We start from the raw sequence: 24371 nt of genomic DNA on the forward strand, positions 1-24371 counted from the left end.
GCTATTCAAATTACTTCAACTACGACCCTCAAGCTATATGTTTGGATTGTAAGGGTACAATATTTCATCTTCCCAAATATGGTAAAAGTTTGAAAAGGCATCGCTATGCAGATGTGTTTCCACAAATCTTAAAACAGATACCGTACAGAGCACTGATTTGAAATGTAACCTAGATACGTATTTACTGGATCCTCTCTAAGTACAGGCGATGAGATGTATCTAATACTTCAATTATAATGATTTGTACTTTTCTTAAAAATTCCTTAATCTATCAGCACTCTACAAAACAACCAATGCACAATTATTTTTATAATTGTTATCATATTCCTGAGAGACATGAAATTTAAATTATCTTTTAGTTACTTCAATTTTACAAAGTATGTATACCCAACATTTTAACGATTAGGCAGTGAAGATTTCTCTAAACTTCTATAAGAAGCTAAAAGGAATGGTATATTTGAAATGGAGAAGCTAGCCAACTGCTTGACATTTTAAGTGGAAAACAAAATCTTGCCCTCAAAAAATCTCACTGACTCTCAATCAAGTTCACAATTGCGATTATTGTGGGCTTAAAAGATACTGCGAGACAAAATCCATATATGTTTAGATTCAACAAGTAAATAAAACCTATGAAAAAGTACAGAATATGTTACATCTTGAGCAAAATATTTTCAGTTTATTTTTATGTTTAAACACTGGCTCTGAAACATTATTGTTATCTACATACTAAAAGTATTTTGCGTGATACTTTGACATTCTTACAACCCACGCATGTAGTTGCGCAGTAAGAAAACATTCAAACAGACGGATAAAGGAGCAAGGATCTGCAAAAATATAAAAATACAAAGGTACTTTTTCTTAATTCTGCATTTGAAAGATTTAACAGCCGAAGCACTGAAATATTCTGTGCTATTCTTATTTTATTTATCTTTTTCATTGTAAGAGAAAATACAACTCTTGATTTTTGAGACATAGAAACGAATAGTTTGGTGATATGTTAGAAGTAAGCAAATAGCAAGTGCAAATTGAGGGCATATGTGGAGGAACCTGGGACTGGAAATGGCGCCAAGTAGAAAATTACCTTACTTTTTTTGATATGATAATTTATATTCAGGTTGACAGCAGTCTTTTGAAAGCTTGGAATACTAATATTTAATTTAATCCATAATATTTATTTTTATGTTTGCTGAAATTGAACGGACATCTTATTGTAAGGCAGTAATTAATAAAATCCTTGTCGTATTGCTCGAATTTTGAGAAGAAATTGAATATACGTTTTAGGAAATTTTACACCCATATACTGTATTACATGCGCAAGTCATCACAGCCTTATATTTAACCCAGAAGCTTACATTGTATGCCACATATGGAAATTATTAGGTGCCATTGCGTTCATAGTATCGTGCAATAAATATATATTAATAGTTTTGTATAATAAACAAGAGATTTCATAGAACAATTCACATTTGTTGTATCGCCTTAAAAGTAGGGAATCCAGTACATGCAGTTTAACCATTTATTGAGTTTAATTGACAATGCGACTAGTAAAATCACTGACAGACATGGATTTTCAGTTTTTCATAACTGTGCAGAGAATGTGAATTTTAAATATAACATCAGTGCAATTAGTTACCAATGATAATAGTAAATCAAAGCGCCGGAGCCCGTACGTCTTTCAATATACTCTTTTTGCCATTGTATTAGACACACAGTTTTTTTCTTTGAAAGTAAGTTCAGAAGATTGGATACCGCCGATACAGAGATATGAATTAGTTCAATTTCAATAACCTTTCCCGACTCTTTAAGATGTTTGACGTCTTCTTGACTCCTCTATATTGTACAACAGCATTCCAGAAAGTTACAGTTCAGTGACTCTGGATATGCAATTTGGATACAACTGCTCCATTTCATAGTAATATTCTTTACCCTTTACGGGCATACGGTACAGACATTTCCAGGCCCGCATACGACTCTATACTTAGTTAAAAATTTGGTAATTCCATATATATATTCATTCTTAAAATATTACTTTTTTGCAAAAAAAAAAAAAAAAATAATAATAATAATACACAGTAAAATATTTTTCCCCAAATTTAAATAAGATAGAGTGGTGTTTATACGCTAGCCAATACGGTAATAGTTTTAAGCCTTCATTAATAAGACATAGCTTCTATTTATTTATCGAATTAGATATTATTTTCCCAGCAATGTCAGGTTAGGCTGAAATGTTCTATCCTTTTTACTTCGGTTACTTTAATTGTGGTAGCTTCGTTGCAGTTCCTCCACAATATTCCTCAATTGTTTGAAGGTAATCTAATATGATTTTAATGGGAATACCTCAGTACTACGGTTGATACCATAAAGGGTATGCTTCAGTAAATGTATACGTTTTCAGAAAATACAATCGTCTCGTATTTATGAACATGAATCATTTGTAAACACTTGGAAACGCCCTATACACTACCACCTGTTTTGAGACACAGGAGCCAAAAAATTCAACAATCATTTTTTTTAGAATAAATTTAAAAACAACAATTTTCTACACCTCTACATAAGTTACTATTCATATATATATATATATACATATATATTTATTTATTTATATATTTATATATAAAACATTTTGAGGCAAACGGGAAAACAGTAAACTGCCTTGACAACAAGGACTTCGACACATTTTAACATTAAATGCCACTGTGTATCATATTTGGGTTATCACATGTGACAACCACTACACCTGAAAGAAGTGAAAAGTGACAATTCCAAACATCTTTGTCCAGTTTTCTTAGGAAATGTTCGGAACGCCAAATTGACAAAAATAAACCAACGTAAGTAGTTGTACTTCATCTCATTGAGAGATAGCGATTCTGGCACTGTGCTTTTCAAAGTTAAACAGCAAAATGAGTACGGTAAATAAAGAAAACATACAGTAAAACCTGTCCATGTTGGCCACGTTTGGTTTTTACAGTAAACGTCTTAACTTATGTAAGACATATATTTAAAAAAAAAACAATGTCCAATTTGACGGAGTACTATTAGCGTATGCCTATATCTACATGGCTTCACAGATATAGCGGTCAAATTAAACAAACGTGGCCAATTTAATTGGTTTCAACTGCATTTAGAGAGCGTATAAATTTGACTGACTACAGAATCATATAATTTACAATTACAGAGTGAGCGTTAAGTTGCTACACTTCTGAAAATAAAAAATAATGCCCTATGTAAATGAACACTTTTTTTTCTTTCTTAGGAACAGATTTATACTTCTGCACATTCTTTTTTCTTTTAATCAATTAAATGATTAAATGAGATGTTTTAATTGATTAAATTATGATCAATTAAATGATTTTAGGTCAATTAAATGACAACACTATTTATTACGACTATATGTGAGATCCTATTGTAGACAAAAAAATCACATTTGTTTCATTTTATTTTTCAAATAAGTATATGGCAAGATACTGGTTGATTTATCTAATTAAAAAAAACTTTCAAATGACGAAACAATTTAATTGCAATTTTGATACAAATGCAATTTGCTTTGTCATGTACAATTTCTGACAAGATCGGAAAACTTAACATTTTCTTTTTTTTTTCAGACATCAACACATCAATTAGAATGGACAAAGATCTGGTAAAATACTGCATGAAGCAGGATTGATGATATTTACAATGGAAACGTGTAAATAGCTCTTACACTTTTTTTTCTGTTTTGTTATTACCATTTCTTTTAAAGCATTTCTCTTCTATCTTTACACGAAGTTGAATGCAATATTCTTATGCACACTTTCCGAGTATCCTCTTTTCTGTGACCTAACATCCGACTTACAGTAGCGCAAAATTTCACCTTTGCTCTAGAAGGATCAAAAATATATAAAATTAACAGCTAAGACAGTTCTGCACGAAAAAAATAATTAAAAAATAATCACTGAAAAAACTGGCACTTGTAATTCAGAATAAAATCCTTATTAAAAAATAAGTATTCTGAAAAATTATTTCTTTGATGAAACTGGCCACCATTATTTGGCACTTACAAAAATCTCAGCGTTGAGTTTGTAATAAAAAAAAAAGAGTGAGTACACTATACCTCGCAATCATTTGCACTCAGCACATAATTATCGTAATTATATTTATTCTGCGTGTGAGTAAATACACTTAACTAAAGAATGCCCTTTTTTATTATTTTACTGTCTTTATGCTGCCTTCCAAGAAGTTGTTAGACAACACATTAACTTTGATTTCAGGTATATTTTAACGTAAAATTTTATGGGTATTTTAAACATAACATGTTGGAATGATCGTTTTAGTTTGGTATTTTTTTAAAAAAAAGCATAATCTACGTATGTAGAAAGTAAGCACACACACACGGAGAGAGAGAGAAAGACAAAAATACAAATATACTGGTAACATAAATATATTATAAATTGCTCAAAAGACGAATTATAATGAACATGTATTTCTTTTTTAAAATTTTGCATCCAACTTTATTTTAGACTACTTTTGTCCAGTAATTTATGTGACAAATTTTACACAATAGTTTGAATCTTATCAACTCAACACAATTTAACATGTTTCCAAATACACAATATATTCACTATTTTTTTTCTTTTCTGTAACAGAAAACCACCATTTGGGTTACTGGCCGTAATTTTTGTGTATGAATGGATGCCCAGGTACAAATATGAGTTTCTCTCTCTCTCTCTCTGTATATATATATATATATATATATATATATATATATATATATATATATATATATATATATATATATACGTGTGTGTTAGTGTGAGTCCTTATACGTAAATTACAATTATGTTTAGATTCCTTCAACTTCAGATATTTTTCTAGCCGAAACAATTTTGAATTACATTTCTTTGCGCCAATGATTCATTATGAAATTAGATAAAATTTATATGATATGTATATTAATATAAACCTTGGTATTTTTTTTTAAAGTTTGAACCAATTAATGATCTAGTTACTAGGTTAAATACAAAAACAAAACCAAGAAATTCTGCAATGAAGAAATTTCATAAAAAAAAAATGAAAGTATACATTGCATATAGCGAATAGTGCTTAAAAATTTATTATATACAGAGCTTATCCCAAGTTCAGTGTCCTCTACACCAGTGGTTTTCAACCGTTTCGGCATAGCGCCTGTTTGGATGAATGCGACTGAGCTTCCCCCATCATCTTAACCCAATCCACCTAAGCATAATGCTGAACGTAAGATTTGGACTAACATATGCAGTCTAACAACCACAAAAGGGATTCAATTCTTAAAAATCCGCATTCAAGAATATATATATATATATATATATATATATATACCAACATCCTTTTTTTTTAGAAATCTGGGGTTTGAATCCAAGATGGTCGCCATGATGAGACTGTACAGTAATGAATACGGTTCTACCTCTATTACTCCTGTCCAACAAATGGTGTTACTTCGTCTAGCTGTTCCACATTTAGAAGGAACCCTTCCCTTATATTGTATATTGTGAATGCATTCAAAACTCGGAGTTCCCTGTGGTACCATTTAATATTTTTGAGTTAATTTTTCTTATGAATTAATTTAGTCTGATATAAAAACATTTAAGGGGTTTGACCCCCCCAAAAATTTAAAAAAAAAAACTCAGAAGTTGAAAAATAAGAACCATCCTAAGATATATGTAAAAAATGAAAGGAAGTCTTGTTTCTATATTTTGTCTTACATTAGCTATGTTTTCCCTTACTTTTCCTTTAGGTGTCTTGCATCAAACGCCCCGTAAATAGTTTATAGCACCTTTTCCTTCCAATGCTCTACACAAATAATGGTTCCTGGATGATTAATTATACTATTTTAAATTATGAAGTGGAAAGGAAATCTTCAATTTTAATTATTTTATTTTATTTGTCTTCTACCGACATACAAAATGTTTTAGAAAGTATATATTGGTTTCTCTGAATTTCACGAAATCTAATCTTTCTCACATAATAAAATAATAATTTTAATAAATTAACACAATTTTAACCAAAAAAAAAAAAGAAAGAAAGAGAAAGAAAAAGAATATGTCAAACAAGACCATGTGAGTTAGTAATCAACATTATCGTGTTTCATAATCGGTTGTTTTCGGGTTAAAACTCGGCACTCGAAATTCAAAATTCAGCTTTTCTCAGGGAACTACCTCAGTTTCCATGTCACTTGAGTTCATTTTGAGTTTAGCGTCCCGTTCAGCAGCGAGGCTATATGAGACATGGATCTACAGTTGAACGTGGGATCCGAAATACATGAGCTTGCGCCGGGAATCAGAACCCGGTCTCCCACGGCAAAGGCGCGTACGCTAACCGCTTAGCTACGAGAGAGCACGGTACCTTCTCTATAGACCCTGGCCTATTTCCTTCCACTATTTTCTTAACTGTTGATATTGTTGTTAATTGTTAATGTCTGTTAATTAATTGGCTTTGTCAATTGTATCTTAAAGTTTATTAAATAGATCAATAAATAAATAGAGTATGTTATAGTACTTTTCCCCTCTTAACTACAATAGGTCTATTAAGTTCATCACCGTATTAGGAAAAAAAATATCGCAACTGTATGCCGTGTAGCGTTGCCAATGAAAGGAGAAAATTTATCGTCTTGTCTCGATCTCGTCTCGAAAGCGTGAGAAGAAAATGAAATGAAATGAAATATTTCCCTAGGAGCAGAGACAACAAAGAACAAACCGTTTGCTGTAAACTTAAATTGCAAGTCGGCCAAGCTTGCATCCAGCTTGACTGGAAAAACATTCAAGCATGCTGCTAGCTGGATTCCAGTAACAAAGTTAGATGGGGGCAACCTTGCTTTCAGTGTTCCATTCAAGCTTGAAGCAAGCGTTTTACATGTCAAGTCAACAGCCAATGAACGACCAGTGATGCTATGACGCTGTGATAAGGGTCTAAAGCATCACTTGAAACTACAACAGAAATCAGATTGTATAAAAGCATGCGTTTCAAGTTCAAGCGTAGAAAGCCAAATGCCAACTAGCCGAAAGCTTTCTTGCTACTAGGGTTAAGTTTTACGTCCCATGATTATGCCGGCTAGGCTAAAGGAGACGGGGATGATGAGAAATGAATGAAATGGTAGAATTAGGAAAGTGGGAAGAAACAGCAGAATCCCGAGAAAACCCCCACACACTGTTTGTCCACCACAAAGCTCACTTGCCGTGATCTGGGATCGAACCAAGGACCCTATGCACCTGAGGTGAACGCTCTACTACTGGAGAGCGAGAGAAAAGTCAAGGCAAGAAGTGTGAATTTTTCAAACTCGACACGCGTCGAGAAATTTTTCGAGTCTCGAGGACAACATTTGTTCAATTATGTCTTAGATCTCAAACTATGAATTTGTAAAGTGATTGCGTGAACACAATGAAGACCATGCATCAACATTTAAAGATACTGGAGTCATTATATAATATCCTTTAATAATAAATATGATTTAAGGTTAGTTTAAAAGGACAATTTTTGCTGATAGATGTCACTACAGTCTTCGCATCTCTCTCATGTATTTTTTACCTTTCACGAAAATTCACGATTTCTCTTACAAATTCCAATCTAGAGATTTCAAAGTTTTAGAGAAGGAACTTCATAACCTATCGAAGACAACAATCCGTGCCGATTTTTTATTTAGAATTTTCTTCATTGTTGAAATGGCTTGTTTATTGAAAGGGATATCCAAACCTTTAACATCATAACTGTTTCAACAATGAAGAAAATTCTAAATAAGAAATCGGCACGGATTGTTGCCTTCGATAGGTTATGAAGTTCCTTCTCCAAAAATTTAAAGTCTGTATGTTAAAATTTGTAAGAGAAATTGTAAATTTTCGTGAAAGGTAAAAAATACATGAGAGAGATACGAATACTCTAGTGACATCTATTGACAAAACTTGTCCCTTTAGACCAACCTTAAATGTTGTTATATCACACCCTTTCATGGATCTCTCGTAACGCGGAAGGATTAGTTTAACTGCTTAGATGAAGTTAAGACGAAAATTCGAGAATAAATTTTGTACATGAATTTACAAAACGTTACAAGAAATGTTTCGAGACGAGACAAGACAAGAAAACGATATTTTTCTTCTTCTCGTCTCGGAGTAACACTAATGTTTTGCAGTGACATTAGAAAATGTAGAAATTGATAAAGGCGTATCTCTGACGTATTACTAAACTAATTAATCGATCCGTATTTAAATCCTTTGACGAAGCTCTATAGGACAAGACCTGCAGTTTAAAGTTGGGTAAGAACAACTTTAGTGCTTTCAATGTTCTCCCATCGGGAACCGAGCCCATAGCCCTAGACTAGCAATGACAAATGCTTCGTTAACGTATAAAACAAACCAATCCAACCTTTATGGGCTTGAGTCGCTCTCAACGCCATCTCATAGCGATTGGCTGAACTACTTCCAGCCTAGCGTCTAACGCGTGGTCAGCGCGCTGCGTCGTCCTGTCTGTGAAATATTGAACTACCTACATACTGTTCTGTAGCCCGATCCCAACCCATTCTACCTAATAATTCAATTTCACTAAAGTGGCTTTTAGCAGTATCCTATTTGGCTCTCGAACGATTACAAACATTAAAACTGAAAATGAAATAAAATATTCGAGTTTTACGTCGCACGTTTATGCCGGCTAGGTTAAAGGAGACGGTGATAATGAGAAATAAATGAATTGAAGGTCGAAGGAAACGGGAGGACCCTGAGAAAAAAAAAACACGCACAAGGTATTTGTGCACCACAAAGCTGATTTGGCGTAAGCTGGGATCGAACCAAGGACCCCATGAACTAGAGGTGAACGCTCTGCCACTGAGCCACCACGGCCCTTGCAAACATTAAAGTCAATCATATTGTACAGTCATGTTCAAAAGTACGTTTTTCGATGTTTTCTTCCCCATTAATTAAAAAAATGATGAACTGATTTTACGATGTTAGAAGAGCTTATATCAATTAACGAATCACGGCTTCCTGTGTTTGCTTCTTTATGGGAAATTGTTGAAATTTTAACGCATTGAAGTGGTTCTGATTCCGGTGGTTTAAACTTTAGGTCTTGGTTTCAAATATCCTCGGTGCCAAACAGTGTTGCTAAACACCAAACAACCAATTAACAAATAAGTGGGTTACGAAATTATGAGAGGAAACCAATTTTTATGCATGATTGTTGGTGGATATTGATGATACTAGAACTCAATAAGACGCGATACTTAGGTTAAGAAACGGAGCCTTCTTCTTAATATCTTTGAAGCAAACAGTATTTAGGAGAAGAACCTCCATATAAAATCTTTGATTAATAATTAGAAATAGAGAGTTTTAACAATAGTAATTGAACTGAGACAAAATAAGCTGTAATTACGCGACACCATATAAACATGTTGACATGTAAAAATTAAACTGTTCAACATGTCACATCTGATCTAAGATATAGATAGATGTTTATCTTAAATTATTATGGATGACAAACCGCTTAATCTCAATATGTTAGCTTTAAGGTGACTTTTGCCAGTTCGGAAGTAAGGGAAATTCTTAATAGCATTTTCATTGCTAACAGTGAGCTCGATGCTGCGAATGCTATGCAAAAAAGATGATAACTTCTGAATGTTCACAGACGTAATCACTTTAAACATCGGTGACAATGCTCTATCTGCTTTCTCTTGATGTTTTTCTCCGTGGGGATCACGTGACCTATATTTCACAGTCCAGCCAATCGATAAATGCAAGGTCGTGGGGGTGGAGCAACGTCCTCTGACGTCAAAGCACCGATCGGAGACTGTCACGTGACATAAAGAACACCCGCCTACGTTCTTTTTCGGAGCCACACCCTTTACCCGTCACACTTCGATGATAAAGCACGTGAGTGCATACCTCTTTTTCGCGCTTATGCTCACTCCGGTGTCGCGAAAACTTTCTCGACTCGACGCACCGTCTTCTTCGCGGTCTAATCACCGAGAGCAAATTACATAAGATTTTTTTCAAGGAACTGTGACATAGGTTTGGGAAAGAAAAAAATAAATTAGATCTTCTAGACTTTATATTATTTTATAAAACACGTTAGAGTAATATCGGGCTAGTACCTTGTATCAGTGATTTCAGATTTACCCGGGGTTGATAAACAGTACTGTGAATATACTAATAACTCACATTGGGCACGAACGGAATTATCTTAGGCCCCCTCCCCCAGAAATCATCGCTACATTGAACGAAAGCTAGGAATAAAGAGCTTTGAATGAGCAATTTCAGAAAGTAAAATGATTTATCCGTATCGGGAACACATCTCTAATCCTAACACAGAGAAAGGAAGAAAAACAAGTTATCACACGTCGAAAAACATTCAGATGGTGTCTTTTTCGTTATGCTATAAGATGAGGGACTCACGGGAGGCGCCATATAGCTCGCCCCCTCTGAAAATCAGTCATCTATTACGTATGAATGTAATGTTAACTCAAGTTAGTCCCCCCAAAAAATGTCATCGCCCCCCTGGTACACAGACAACATCAAGCGTAGACTTAATTTCTCTTATACACCAGATGGTGGTGGACAAACACCGTCGGCGTGGGTTTTTCGAGGTTCTCCCTTTCCATTCCACTTTCGTCGTTTCGCGATTGATATAAGTTTCATCATTACAAATAGTTTAAGATATATCCCAAGCCAATGCAATATGCCAAATGCTCTCCCAGTGGCGGCTGGTACTATATGTTGCATGGTTGTGCAACCGGATATTTTTTTAAATACTAAAAATATTTTTAAGTGTTAAAGTAGTGTATCAGTAAAAAATAAACCTTTGCTCTTGAGCGCAAAACAGTATTGATGCATTTCTGAAAAAAGTCAATTAAAAAACGGAAAGAAAGAGAGAGATTTACCTTTCCAGTGGCAGCGAACGTTGCCACTGGAAGCAGTAACATTGAGCATATGGCAGCGAGCTCCTATCTCTTAACATGGGGAAGTGGATTTATTCTTGCAACGCTCCTATCTTCCCGTATTGGTCGTTTACGGTTGCATTTTTTCCGCAACTGGTCAGCTTCTGTAATAGTTACGAATTCCTCCGCTTAGCAGCGCTTGACTCAGTTGATAGGGTGAGGAAGATACAGACGCGTGGAAGAAAGAAGTTATTCACAAAACATAAACTCGCAAAGAACAAATATAAGTCTGGTGGTAGCAGGGACGGATCCAGGCTGAAAGTTTGGGGGGCGGTCGTTCGAAGTCAATAGATTTTATTTAACATTTATAATACAAAGGTGAAAATTCTTGGGATAAGATTTATTTTTAAAAAAAAATCCTATTCTGGAAGGGGGAGGGGGGTCAATCGAGTCTCCAAGAAGAAAATGTCTTACTACGGGTCTAATTCCTAGCTCTGTGTCCTTCGTGCACATGATTCCGTGTTCGATTTCCGGCGGAGAGCATAAATTAATATCAAATCATTCACTTCCAATACTCATCTGTCTTCTTTAGCCTAATTTGCTGGAATGTTAAACTATTTTTTTTTTTTTTTAATTTTCAAAGGAAAACATCTTAGATTTCATGCTTCTTTACAGACAAAAAATACGTGGTTCCTGAAAATGGACTTTTTGTTCCGTATATTTATACTGTACAAAGAAATGCTAACAAAATGCGTATTGTCGGAGGAGAGAGGTGTTTCTGAACCCCAAAGAAAATAAAGCGGAAAATATTTGCGGTAGCGATGCTTTCTATTCAGAGAAACTTGGCGAGCAGCATTTCAGATTTCAATAAAGTCATAGAAAAATTTGAAGCCCGAAAGATCGAAGAAAGACCTTCCATTCTAAAAAAAAATGCATAGTTTATATAATTAAATAATTTTGTTTAACTGCGTGCATGCAATTTTCTTGCTTTTTTTTTTTTTCTTTCTTCTTTTCGGATTAACGCCATCATTCATGGCTTACAGCACATACTATATATTCAATTTATCTCGTGTCCAATAACATGAGTGCAGAGGTTTTGTATATAAATAGTGTATAAACGTACATTGATAGTGGTTGTTTGAAAAAAAGGAAATAGCTTATATATTAAATTAATATTCGAGAAATAATTTAATCAATAATATACAAATAGAGCTTAAAAGACTTTCCTCTTCATATTTCCTGAATATTTCTTGGATAGGACTCAAGAATGCTGGGGGAGGGGAACACTTGCGCGTACCTACATACCTTTGATATTGCAACATTGCAACCGGTGCTTGTACAGACTACGAGCCGCTACTGTGCTCTCCTACAGGAAATCGAACCCAGGACCCCGTGGACTAAGGGAACACGCGCTAACCACTAGATCAATAAGGACGGCATTACATATTTGTAATTGTTCGTTGATTAATCCATAATTAAAGAATAACAGTGATTCTTCTTCCAATTCTACTAGTTTAAATGCTTGACTTAGCTCTTTTCGAACTGTTACACAAAGCCCCTTCGTTGCTAAGCAGTTCGCGTACGCGTCTTTAGCGTGAAGGACCAGGGATCGACTCCCGGCGGGAACTCATGTGGGTTCGAATCCCACATTAAAGTGTAGATCCACGTCTTATATAGCCTCGCTGCTGAAAGCAATGCTAAATTCAAAATTAAATTGTTATATAAAAAGTAGTATGATAAACTTAGGACTTAGTCATATAACTAAAACGACTTTTTTTTTTAAAAAAAAAGTAATGTATAAATATTTCAGAAAGTAAAGCAATTAAAATACGGCAGGTAATAGCAAAGTCCAATAAACAGAGAAAGAGATTCCTTGGTGTATAGTATTTGTAGAAAAAGATGCCATTTACATTAGGAAAGATAAGAAAAAAAGTATCTAATATTTCTGAACTATTCCTTATATAATGTTTAATTGTCTACATAATTGTGGATAAATTCCCTGTAACATGCACCGTGTGAAATCAATGGAATTTGAAGAATATCCCTTGTGCCAAGCGTTTAGAGAAACCCACCGTCATATGTACTTACAAGGGGGAAAGTGCCCTGGTATTCACTCACTCCAAAATACTGGCAAAGAGGCTTATTTTTTCTTCTGTATACATGTAAAAGGAAGAGAACAAACATTTTCAATTACGAAATGAAAAATCGCCCAAAACCCAATGCCTACCCGTCAACTTGAGGGCCGCTTTGTGCACCTGAGCTCTTCTGTCTGCGGATTCTCCTACCCCCGCTAAGAAAAGGAAACCTAGAACGATCTCTCATCCTGGTAATATTCATATCGTCAAGACATTTAATCGACACGATCCATACAATAACCGTATTTAAAAAGATTTTTTAAAAAATCGCACAAATTGAAGCTTCGAATTAAAAATCATGTCGCGTGTATGCATAGTAGACACATTAGTGTTCGTTTTCAATAGAGTTTCATGCATATATCTCTTTTCTGACTTTTTTTTTTATTAGCTGCGACGAAGAGAAGACGAGAGAAAAAAAAAGTACAAAGCTTGGGCAGAAGTTATCATTCACAGCGTGTTATGACGCAAGCAAGCAGGTGGTGTGTAACCATAGCAACGCAAATATCCTAGAGGCGCATGCTTCGATCTACGCATTGTAATAGCGCGTGAGTGAAAACTGTTTGAGAAGTTGCCAGGGGAATCAGTTGCACCGAGTTTAACAGGCAGTGCGGTGCTCGGTTGCCGGTAGTCGCTACTGGGAACTCCGATGACACCTCGCCGCTTATAAACGGTGCACGTAAAGATAGGTATTTCGACAGTAACACTCTACAAAGTAATTAAGTTATAGCCAAAACCAATAAACAATGAAGTTAATAAAAGGTTGTTCTACTTAGAACTAAAATTTAAGTAATGCACTTGAGTATATATATATATAACCACTTGGCGAAACAACCCTTTTCGTGATCCTGAGCCACTCGAACACCATCTGTTAGCGACCAACTGAACTGCTTCCAACCTAGCCACGAATTTGTGGTCAGCGCCGTCACATCTTTTATTCACGTGGCTCCCCAGTTTGGCACACGACGCTGGGTGGAAACACCGGCCGGGAATCGAACCCGGGACCACGTGGACATGAGTCCGACGCTGTAACCACTAGACTACGGTGTCCCTAAAATACAGTTGAGTATCCCAAGTTAAAATGTAGCATTCGTTATTATATTTCAATTTGTTATTTTGTACCTGACATAGAAAGTATATGCATACAAAATGATGATTTAGATACATCTCAAATTGCGAATTCCAACCGGGTGTCATGAAGATTTTACGGGGAACAAAGTTCAAAAGTATTTCCGTTTCATCTTACTCTTAGCACTTCAGAAGAAAATAAATTATTATTCAACTGATTAATTGTTGTATAATATCCTGATTAATTGTTGTATAATATCCTATACTGAATTTAATATTAAAAAAAAACAAAGAAAAAAGAAATAATGATGGTGAATATAGAAGGCATAATTCATGCTCTTTTGTGACGCAATATTGAACTGATACAAGCGGTTGCCGACAATCATTTAATGTTACAAAAAAAAAAGTGCATATAATCTTAAAATAATATGAAATGTAATTTTGACTTACGTTTATCTCCTGCAAGTTAAAGAAACGAGAGATAAATGCACATGAGTTATTGCGACGAAACGGAAAAACTTCTAGAAAAAAACATGGGCACGATGTATAACGCTAAGGTTTCTTACAAGACAAGATGCGACACAGCTCTCCCGATATAAACAATACACTTCCCGAGACATCACGCTCAAAGACAACTTTTGACCACTGTCTTAACTCTTCTCAACTCCTGTTTTGCTGACAAATCTGTCTATCGATAACGCACATGTCCTGGGAACAAACTAGGAACTTCTCTCAGAGAAGAATACTATCGCGATCCACCGTGGTCCGCTATACAGGGTGTTACAAACATTGTCACAACGTTTTGATTCCTCACATCAAAATAAGAAAAAAAATCATATGAACCTGTGGTCGTAAGTGCAGAGTTTCATAGCAATATAGAGTGCTGAGAACGTGAAAAAAAAATGAACTTTAAAGGTCCATAGTTCCACTACAATAGGACTGATCGTAGTGCCGTCAAGACATCACTGAGAAACTAGTATGTGAACTATCCTAATATACAACTTTCAGAACTTCCGGTACTTGCACATGCACAATCATTTTCAGAGAGGCTGTTTGGGAGTACTTGATCACTCTCCACCTATCTCTCTTAAAAAAAACTAGTGTGCAAGTGCCAGAATATTCTTAAACATGAATATTTGGATAGTTAACATACCAGTTCCTAAGTGATGTCTTGAATCGACTGCGATAGGTCCCATAGTAGTGGAGCTATTAACTTTTAAAATTCACTTGTTTCACGTTTTCGGCACCTTATGACTCCGAAACTATCCGCTTTTGGGCACAGCTCCATATGAACCTCTTTTTTTTCTTATTTTGATGTGAGGAATATATTCATTCCCAGAATATTATAATACATTTTTGTAAACCCTTGTATAATCGTAAAGATTATTTGTAGTAATTAGAATTGTTATCACTTTCACCAGAAAATCCGTTGTTGCATTTTGGGGGGCGCGGTGGCTCAGTGGTAGAGCGTTCACCTCCGGTGCTTGGGGTCCTTGGTTCCATCCCAGCTCGCGCCGTGTGGACTTTGTAGTGGACAAACACCATGCTCGTGGGTTTTCTCGGGGTTATTCCACCATTTCACTCATTTCTCATTATCACCATCTCGTTTAGCCTAACCGGCATAACCGTGGGACGTTACACTTAAAGATTTCATTTCATTTTTTTCCTTGTTGCAATTTGTGATGCAGTCTTGACCTACGTATCTCAGCTAGTCCCTTCGTTTAGGTGAATTGTACGAAGTCTTCTAAAGTTGTTTTGTATACTAATGTTTGTAGTTACACATTCTAATGGAGTATACAGATAAAGCAAAAACAGCAAAATATTGCTCTTAAGTATCTCATGCTCATAAAATTTCACTGATAAAACACCAAACACCATTTTTTTTCGAACCACAACTGATCACAGGTAAATCTTTAGTGCTTCACTAAGAATTCACTTCTGAAATTCAGGCGCACGAAAAAGTGAAAACAGAAATTTACTAATTATATATATATATATACGTACAGAAAAACACAAAACGTCGTTTCAAGCACTTGTTGTCAGATTAAAGCAGACAGTTCCTTCATATAGATGCAATTAAATAATTTGAGATTTCATAAAGTAAGATGATACGCTTAAATGAGACACGGACACAACATAACGACAGGGGCAGAGTTGGAACTCGCAAAACATCGTTCCAAGAGTAAGTACTGCCGTATTGTCAGTCACAACACTCAAGTTCTGTCACGAGTAACACCAAAGCAATGCGGATAATTGTTTTTTTTTTTCACATACTTTGTGAATGTCAATATTTTTGATACACATTTTTCTTTTAAGATGAGCGAATTATTACGGGAGAGGAAAAATGTCCAAAGATCTCATTGTAGTGGGGACACTTGGTCCAAAAAGTGTTATTTTTTAATTAGAGTCATTCTGCGTGAGATTTTCTTGGGTTTCCCTCATTTCCACTAGGCAAATGCCGGGATTGTACCTAACATACAGGTCCCAGGTCGCTTCCTTCCTTCCCCAATCCTCTCTTTCTTCCGTTTCCTCGGATAGTGTGAGCGCCAAGGGACGTTATCCCTCACACGTGACGGATTAATGTCCCGGGTTTGATTCCCGGTGGGGTCACTCGTTCTAAAAAGTGTAACACGCTTTTTCAGGCCAGTCACCCTGAATTAGGTTTTCCTCATTCACACCAGCCAAATGTCCGGGTGGTACCTAACATATAGGTCCCAGGCCGTTTCCTTCCTTCCCCAATCCTTTCTTCCTCCCCTTTCCCCGGATTGTGTGCTCGCCGAGGGACGTCATCCCTCAAATCGTGACGGGCTAAATGGCCTTAGATGCCAAAAGCCAAGAAATCTAAATCCTAAATCCTAGTGACGGATTAACATGGCCATCGACGCAGAAGAGCTGAAAAAACTAATTCCTAATTCTATCCTAAAGGTTTCATTTAGAAATGAGAGTATGTCCTCCTGATTAGTATTTGAGAAAATAGATTCCTTTTGTAAACTTAAAAATTGATCTTGAACGAAAAACATGTTACATATTAACGTGAAACTGATGTTACATATTAACGTGAATTATGCCTTCATTACATCCACAAGACAACATGAAGCTCTTACAACAGAAATGCACGCACTTTTTGAGAGAAGACAGCCTTTACCGAGATGATACAGCTCCAAATATCATCTTATGGGCAACACTATATTACCCCCATCAATCTCATTATGATTCTAACAAGATGATGACTATGCAGTAGAGTTAAAGAGATATAGCCCAAATTTTTAATTGATTATTAGATCTTAATTTCTGATTAACTAAAATATGGTATAAAGATGAAAATTATTTGAATAGGTAGGTCGGATTGAGTTAAAGAAAATAACGGTTCAGGGTCGATTTACATGCGTAGTTTCCGACAAAATCCACAAAAAATGAATTCTTATTGGATTCTAAGAAGAAATCTGTTTTCGATCATTAACAACAGTATTCTGACACCTTAATAGGACATTAAACTTTTATCTGTAATCACATATAAGGTATCCGAAAAATAGTGAGAATGGGAGAAGACTATTTTAAATTGTATTTGCTGTATTTCTATATAGACTGCGTAAGTGTTTCGTATAAATTATTATTTTGTATGGGAGAGAAACAAGAACATTATGAAATAAGCGTAAATGTGGGTGTGGAGAAGAATAACTAAATGAAAAACTCAATGAAAAAGTATTATCAAAATGTGATGATAGTTAAAACAGACAAAAAATAAACTGATTTAAACATTAGTTCTGAAGAAATAATCTAATTAGCGATGTGTTAAAAGATAAAGTAGGTTGTAAAAAAGGGAAGGGAAGAATAAGAGTCCAATTTATATCATATTCAAATATGGCAATTCTTACATCTAAACGAAGTGAGAAACGGAGAACTGTGATAACATATCGGAACTTCCTGCGAGAAGTGACCTGCTATTAACAGACATGGATGTCAAAGTCCGGGACCCATGGGGACTACATTGGGGATAGACGACTCTGGTGATTTCAGTGAGCTCGAATCACATTCAGGATTGCGAGACTGACTCCGAGTAAGTCACAATAGCAAAATGACCATTTCTCGCCTGATGGCTGCTTTTAACCGCCGAGTTAATATGACCCATGAACCTACAGTTTAATAAGAAATCCGTACTACCGTAATACATTCAATGATGTTTTACCGAGATTCGAACCTAGGACCATGTGCACCAAAATACTCGCTCTAACCACAAGACCAGCTGGGAACACAAATAATGAAGATGTGCCCTGCCGTTTGCACAACGAAAATGGCATTTCTCGATTGCAAAATATGATGATTCTATGATAGAACAAAAGCAAGTAAAAATTAAATGTCTCCGATTTTACGTTTAACTTGCTTGTATTGAAATTGGATAACTCTCCAAAGAGAATCCGTACATTAATTCTAGTACAAAACTATTCTATAACTGAAATAATTTATTCCTAAATTTGAAAACATAAACATCCAGTACATTCTACGCTTAACAAAACAGAACGAATTTTATTCACACAACCTGCGTCTTATTTTTGTATCTCGTATCATTATTATTCAGTGATTGCATCATTCTCTTTCTCCCAAGATAAACTTCGAATTACTCCGGAAGTATAACTGCTAACACATTTGCATACCCACTCCTGCATTAACAGATTGTTTTGTCAATCACTTTGGGACAATTGCACTAACAGAAATATAGCTCTCTCTCCACTAGGCCAGTAGCTAGCGCTCTCTCCTTTGGTTCCGGATTCGATCCCCGGTGGGAGAGTATTGAACGCATCAGGGTGGTTTGGATTCCACTTTAAACTGTAGGATCAGGTCTCCTATACAAACAAATAAAGAAACAAATTGAGAAATATTTTTTGTTGATGTCCATCGAATATAATTCTAAGGTACCGAAAGTCACAGTGAAGTGATTTACTCAAAAGAAATAATTAAAAAGAACTGTATATAACCGGCGTGACAACTTTCGTGATGACTATACAATGATAAATAAGGACCGGGTCAAGCTTAAATTGAAGTACATGACAATATGAAATACTTATAATTACTACGAGTACTAACAATGTTAGTTTCTAAAACATTTTTTAAAATAACGAATTTCAATATCCTAAGAAAAAAAACACTTATCTCGTTAAAAAGTGCTAGGATTAGATAATTCTTAGTTTAATTCCCAGTGCCAGACGCCCAGGTAGATATTCTGTCCAGCAAAATCGGGAATTGTTTGTTTGTACGATGATCAGCGCATCTCCTGTAAGTACCCGGGTACTAAAATTACGTACCTAATGATGTAACAGCAAGAGTTTTTTTATTGTCAACGCGAATTTCAGTTACATCCTAGTAACGGAGGGTAAAATTGTACAACTAAACCTACATATGTAGTTTCCGTATGATAGATTTTTGTTTGTCGGTTGAAGAAATTACGAAGGCCTAAAAATTATATTTAAAAAGGTGGATTATTTTGGTCGGTAATAGAATTCCAAATCATTTGTGTACACAGTAATATGCGGAGTTCTTACTTTAACAACAAGCACTGACACTAATGAATCACGGTAGCACACCGATAATTCTACATCAATCAGACCAGAAGTATTGAAGTGGCATAAAATATATATGGTTTTGATTAGACCCGAAACTTGTATCGAGTACCCTAGAGACAATAGCTAAACTTACATGCGTAGAATCGATTTTATTTTGAATAACAGTTTTGCGAACGATAAGTGTAAGATACGTAATAGAATCGGTGTATTCTTTCACAAACAGGAAATTGTTTTGTTCCAACAAGAGCATGCCTTGTCTTACAAACAGCGCGTCATTTTCTTACGCCTAATGTCCCTAGTAACCGTGTCAATTGGTAAGAAATCGTCAGAAAATAATAAATAAATAAATAAATAAGATAATTTCTAATTAATGGCAAAAAGTCAAAATATAGCCTAGACGAAACATAATTAATAATGATAAATATTAATGCATCTGTGAAATCCTCCCCTTTGTTGGTTCCGAACATTCAACAAAATCTTTCTATTAAAAATTCTCTCCAATATACAAACCTGTGCTAATGTCTGATTACAGGTTTATTATTAGTTTTAATTAACATTTGCTAATTTCTAATTGTAATTAACTGCCGCTACCAGAAAAATGGAATGTATTTTAGTCATAGAGAAATAAAATGAACTAAATTCATATATTTTTTCCTACACTAAAACTTAAACAAAACTAAAGTATGGAAAAGAAAGCTAGAAGGCTAATTAAGCTATACGACTGTGGAAGCTGATAGTTTCTTACTTGTACAAAGAAATAAAAGAACATTCAAAAGCGGAACATGAAAGTATAACGCAGAGGACACTGAATGGTAGCTCAAATTAAGTTAACATTTCACTTAAAATAATGAAGTAATTAGACAATAATTTCTGAAAGAGAAGAATTTAAAATATTAATATTCAAACTATCGTTATTTAAGTTCAGATTAGAACATTTCATGTCAACAAACAAAACCATTAAGTAGATCATCGTTTCTAGACAATTAATTTTTAATCAGAAGTTGAAGGATTCGTTCGAGTTATAATGTATATATTAACCAACCAATTCCTAATAGTTCGTACCAAATCTGAAAACAATATACTTTCTCATATACCCAAAAAATTATCTTTCTAAGTTGTTCTATTTTCGTTCACATGTTAATTTTACTTTCTTCTTTTTTACTAACCACAGATTTTGTTCAATATAGAACAAGAAAAATAATAACTTTATAACAATCACAGCATGAATTAAAACAAATCGACCTCTATTCGCCCCAGTTGACGCAACAAATTTCAGTTCACTTTTTCCTAATAACATATAACGAAACACAAGCGTCAAAAAAATTAAAAAGCTAGTGATTTGGAGGGAATATATTAAAATGGATACAGCAATTAAAAGGAAATGATCTCACAACACAAGACAGACAAACCACAGCCACTTATATCCCACAACAATTACACCAGAAAATAATAGCAACAATTAACAACGTTTGATGGACTTATGAAGCTGAACCCGTCAGCTAACATTTCCTTGAATAAACGGCATTTTTGCCTGGGACAATAAACAACAATCAATTTTGCTACTAGTAACATCAAGTTTACCTTCTGAAGATACCCAATGAATTGCCTCTTCTACTCACTTCACAACCTGAATCCCAAAAGACCAGAAATATGCCAAGATATTTTCAACCCTCCTGCTTAATTAAACCGACGCTCTTTGAAGAGCATCACCAACTGACATCAAACATAATGGACGACCCAGTCATCCAAACAATCAAGAGCGGAATCATCAATAACAGGCATTATGAGCCCTTCAATCATTTTCCTTAGCCGTTGTTTCCATCGGTTGAGGCGCTGGTGAATGTACTGATAAGGAACTAATGGCTTGAGACGGCGAGAGCGGTTGGTCGGGAGTTAAGAGTGGCGATGGTGACACGGAGTGTTCTTCTGACAGACTTCTCTGCGGTCCACTCCGTGAAGACTCGGATTCTTCTAGACTACTGGATTCCTGGAGTTCGTATCTTGTGTGGGTTCTCATGTGACGAGTAATCATGTCTCGTCTGCAAGCGGCGTATGGACATTGGGGACACTTGTAGGGTTTCTCTCCCGTATGAGTACGCTGGTGGGTTGAAAGATGATCAGACCGGGAGAAGACTTGCCCACATACTCTGCAAGTGTACGGCTTCACCCCCGTGTGAAGTCGCATGTGCCGTGTTAACATATCACTTCGCGCGAAGGACCGTTTGCACACTTCGCAGAGATAGGCTTTGGAAGCTGAATCCGATTGCCGACTCTTATGCCGAGAAGCCATGTGCTTGGCAAGTCGATCGTGAAGGCTAAACATTTGTCCACAAACGGGACAAACGTAAGCTACATCTGACCCTGGTGGCATTTCTTCCACCACCGGTGATACCTCTAGGTTGTAACGAACAGCTACTGATTCTTTGGTTGTTGGGGATGCTACGTCGCCCTTCACTACCGGAACAGAGACAAGTCCAGCAACACCACGGGGAAGGAACCCTGGACTATCGATGGGCACTCGAGCCACAAGATGGGGTGGCAGTCCTGCCTTAGTGGATAATGATTCTGTGCTTGTGCTACTTCCCATGCGTTCCCTGCTTCCCTTCATAGATAAATCCAGCGGAGAATCTTGAGGTGAAGACTGATCTGATTCCAGGGACCCGCCCTTTTGCGGGATTGTCAAAGGATGAGGCACGGGCCTGCCGTGTCTAAGGACAGTCCCCCGAAAGGGGTCACGTGGGGCAGAAGGTTCCGTCTTTGCAGTTGCCCCTGCTGCACCTTCGAACCACATTTGCAAATCGGAGTCCGAGTGACTTCTTCTTCGGAATATGTCCGGCAGGTATTTGGTGTGCAGATAGTGCTCAAAGCTATATATAGGGGACGGGGAAATCGGGGTACCCGGGGTGTTGGGTGTGTTGGGGGTGAGTGGGGAAACGGGGGAGGCAGGGATTCCACCACCAGGATAAAACCTTTCTTGGGGATGAGAAGGATCCAGAGCTTTCGGATCTCTGACTGTTAACGTTCCGCAATGTGCACACGAACATCCTGTATACCTGAGAGCCGTACATTGGGTGCCAGCACCCATTTCTTCTTCATCACAGTTCTTCACTTGAAGTCGGGGTGGTACTTGAATCACACTAGGGGCTTCTAATCCTACACCTACTCTCATGCCGTCGGCACTTTCTTCTTCTTCATCAATACTACTGTCCTTAATCCTTAACGGACTGAAACTAATTTTGGGCGAATCAGTGGTTGAAATTTGTGGAGAACCTGTGGAGCTATGTGGCGACTTATTGGAAGAGGAAGCAGGGCTAAACACATCTTCTTCCTCTTCGGATATAGCTCCGTAATGGTATCGTTCCCGGTCAAGACTATCAAAACGAAAAACTTCACTTTTAGCTTGTCCCAAAGGACTGGTAGGACAACCCTTCCCCTCAGCACTTGTAGCAGTAAGCGGCATTTGTATCACACTATGACAAACTTGAGGTTCCGAAGGTGCCATATCTGGTTCTGGCCACTCCTTAACACTTTCCGTAATGACGTTTCTGTCCTCCTGTTCGACACCTGACGACTGTCTTTTCGAAACCTGTTCCTCGTCCAATCTCTCACTTTCAAACTTACCTGCGTCCCCAGAATCCAATTCGGGGCGAGAACTGTACATGTGTTTCGTGTTTTTTAGCAAAGGCAGGCTCAACAATGAGTCGCTACCATTGGTATCATTTCGCGAATCAGTATTTCGCACGGTCACTGAAGTACAATTAACAGAAGTGGTTGTTACCTGTGTTGTAAGTTTGTCTAGAACCTGACTAAGACGTTTCCTTTTCCGCTGCTTGTTGTTGCTTTTGTTATTATTGATGTTAGCGGTGCTGGTAGTATTGTTGTTCTCAGGTCCTGGTTTGTTGTTGTTGTTATTGTTGTTGTTGACATTATGTTGTGTTGTTGTTTGATCCAAAGGACTTCGCTGTACCTGGGTTTCTGCCATATCACTTCCCTGAACTTGACGCCACATCCCACCGTACTAGTTCTACCGTCTCCAACAGACTCATCCAAACGGAGCGATACCTTTTCATTGCTAACGAGAGATGCGACACTTCTTGCCGGGCACAGACACCACACACAAGAGCACACTCGCTGAAGTTCTTTTTCGCACTGCCGCCTCTTCAAAGTTGACTTCCCCCCGAACACACACTCACACACACTGCGTTGGCCGACAGTCTATCTCACTCACTCACTCACGTTGAAGAAATCCAGCGCCAGATTGCGCGCGCGCTGCTTGGAGTGGGAGTTGAAGGAGGGAGGCACCGCTAGCCGCAGGGTAGGTGGAGCCTTACCACGCCTGTCCGTGACGAGCCTGGCTTGGACTAGCAGTGCGATTCCGTGTGAGGTCAAGTCAGTTCAGAGTCCACTTAAAGCTGCTGTCCTCTCGGCATCCAGCTGCAAAAGACATCAACATCATTAGTAAATCAAGATCTTCCTACTGTCTTGGAAACAAAACATGCATTATGAAAGTGTCCTACCAAGAAGAGAGAAAAAATAAATGGCATTCATTACATTTATCTGTAACACAGTCAAGTGTTTACCAGCAAATTCTTCCGCCTCTCTCGTTTCATTTTCCACGTGCAGTTCAGGGGATAGTGGAATCGATTCAGGACTGTGTTTCTTAGACTTGTATACATACATATTAAGACACTTAATTCGTACTGTATTTTGATATAAACGTTAATAAATCACTTATATATCTATGTG

The 24371-nt window shown here is 36.6% G+C and overlaps 1 protein-coding gene across 1 annotated transcript in view; it reads right to left on the reverse strand.

The window, feature by feature from the left end:
* Nucleotides 1-3478: 3478 nt before the first annotated feature.
* Nucleotides 3479-24371, reverse strand: part of klu (zinc finger protein klumpfuss) — a 106323-nt gene continuing 85430 nt past the window's right edge. The window contains exon 2 of the mRNA XM_081744353.1: nucleotides 3479-24059. Within this exon, the coding sequence (XP_081600479.1) occupies nucleotides 21418-23634 (2217 nt within the window). The 5' untranslated portion in view covers nucleotides 23635-24059 and the 3' untranslated portion in view covers nucleotides 3479-21417. The remainder of the gene's footprint in view (nucleotides 24060-24371) is intronic.

Source organism: Thermobia domestica, chromosome 17 (genome assembly GCF_964235325.1).
Source record: "Thermobia domestica chromosome 17, izTheDome1.hap1.1, whole genome shotgun sequence".
Lineage (NCBI taxonomy): Eukaryota > Metazoa > Arthropoda > Insecta > Zygentoma > Lepismatidae > Thermobia > Thermobia domestica.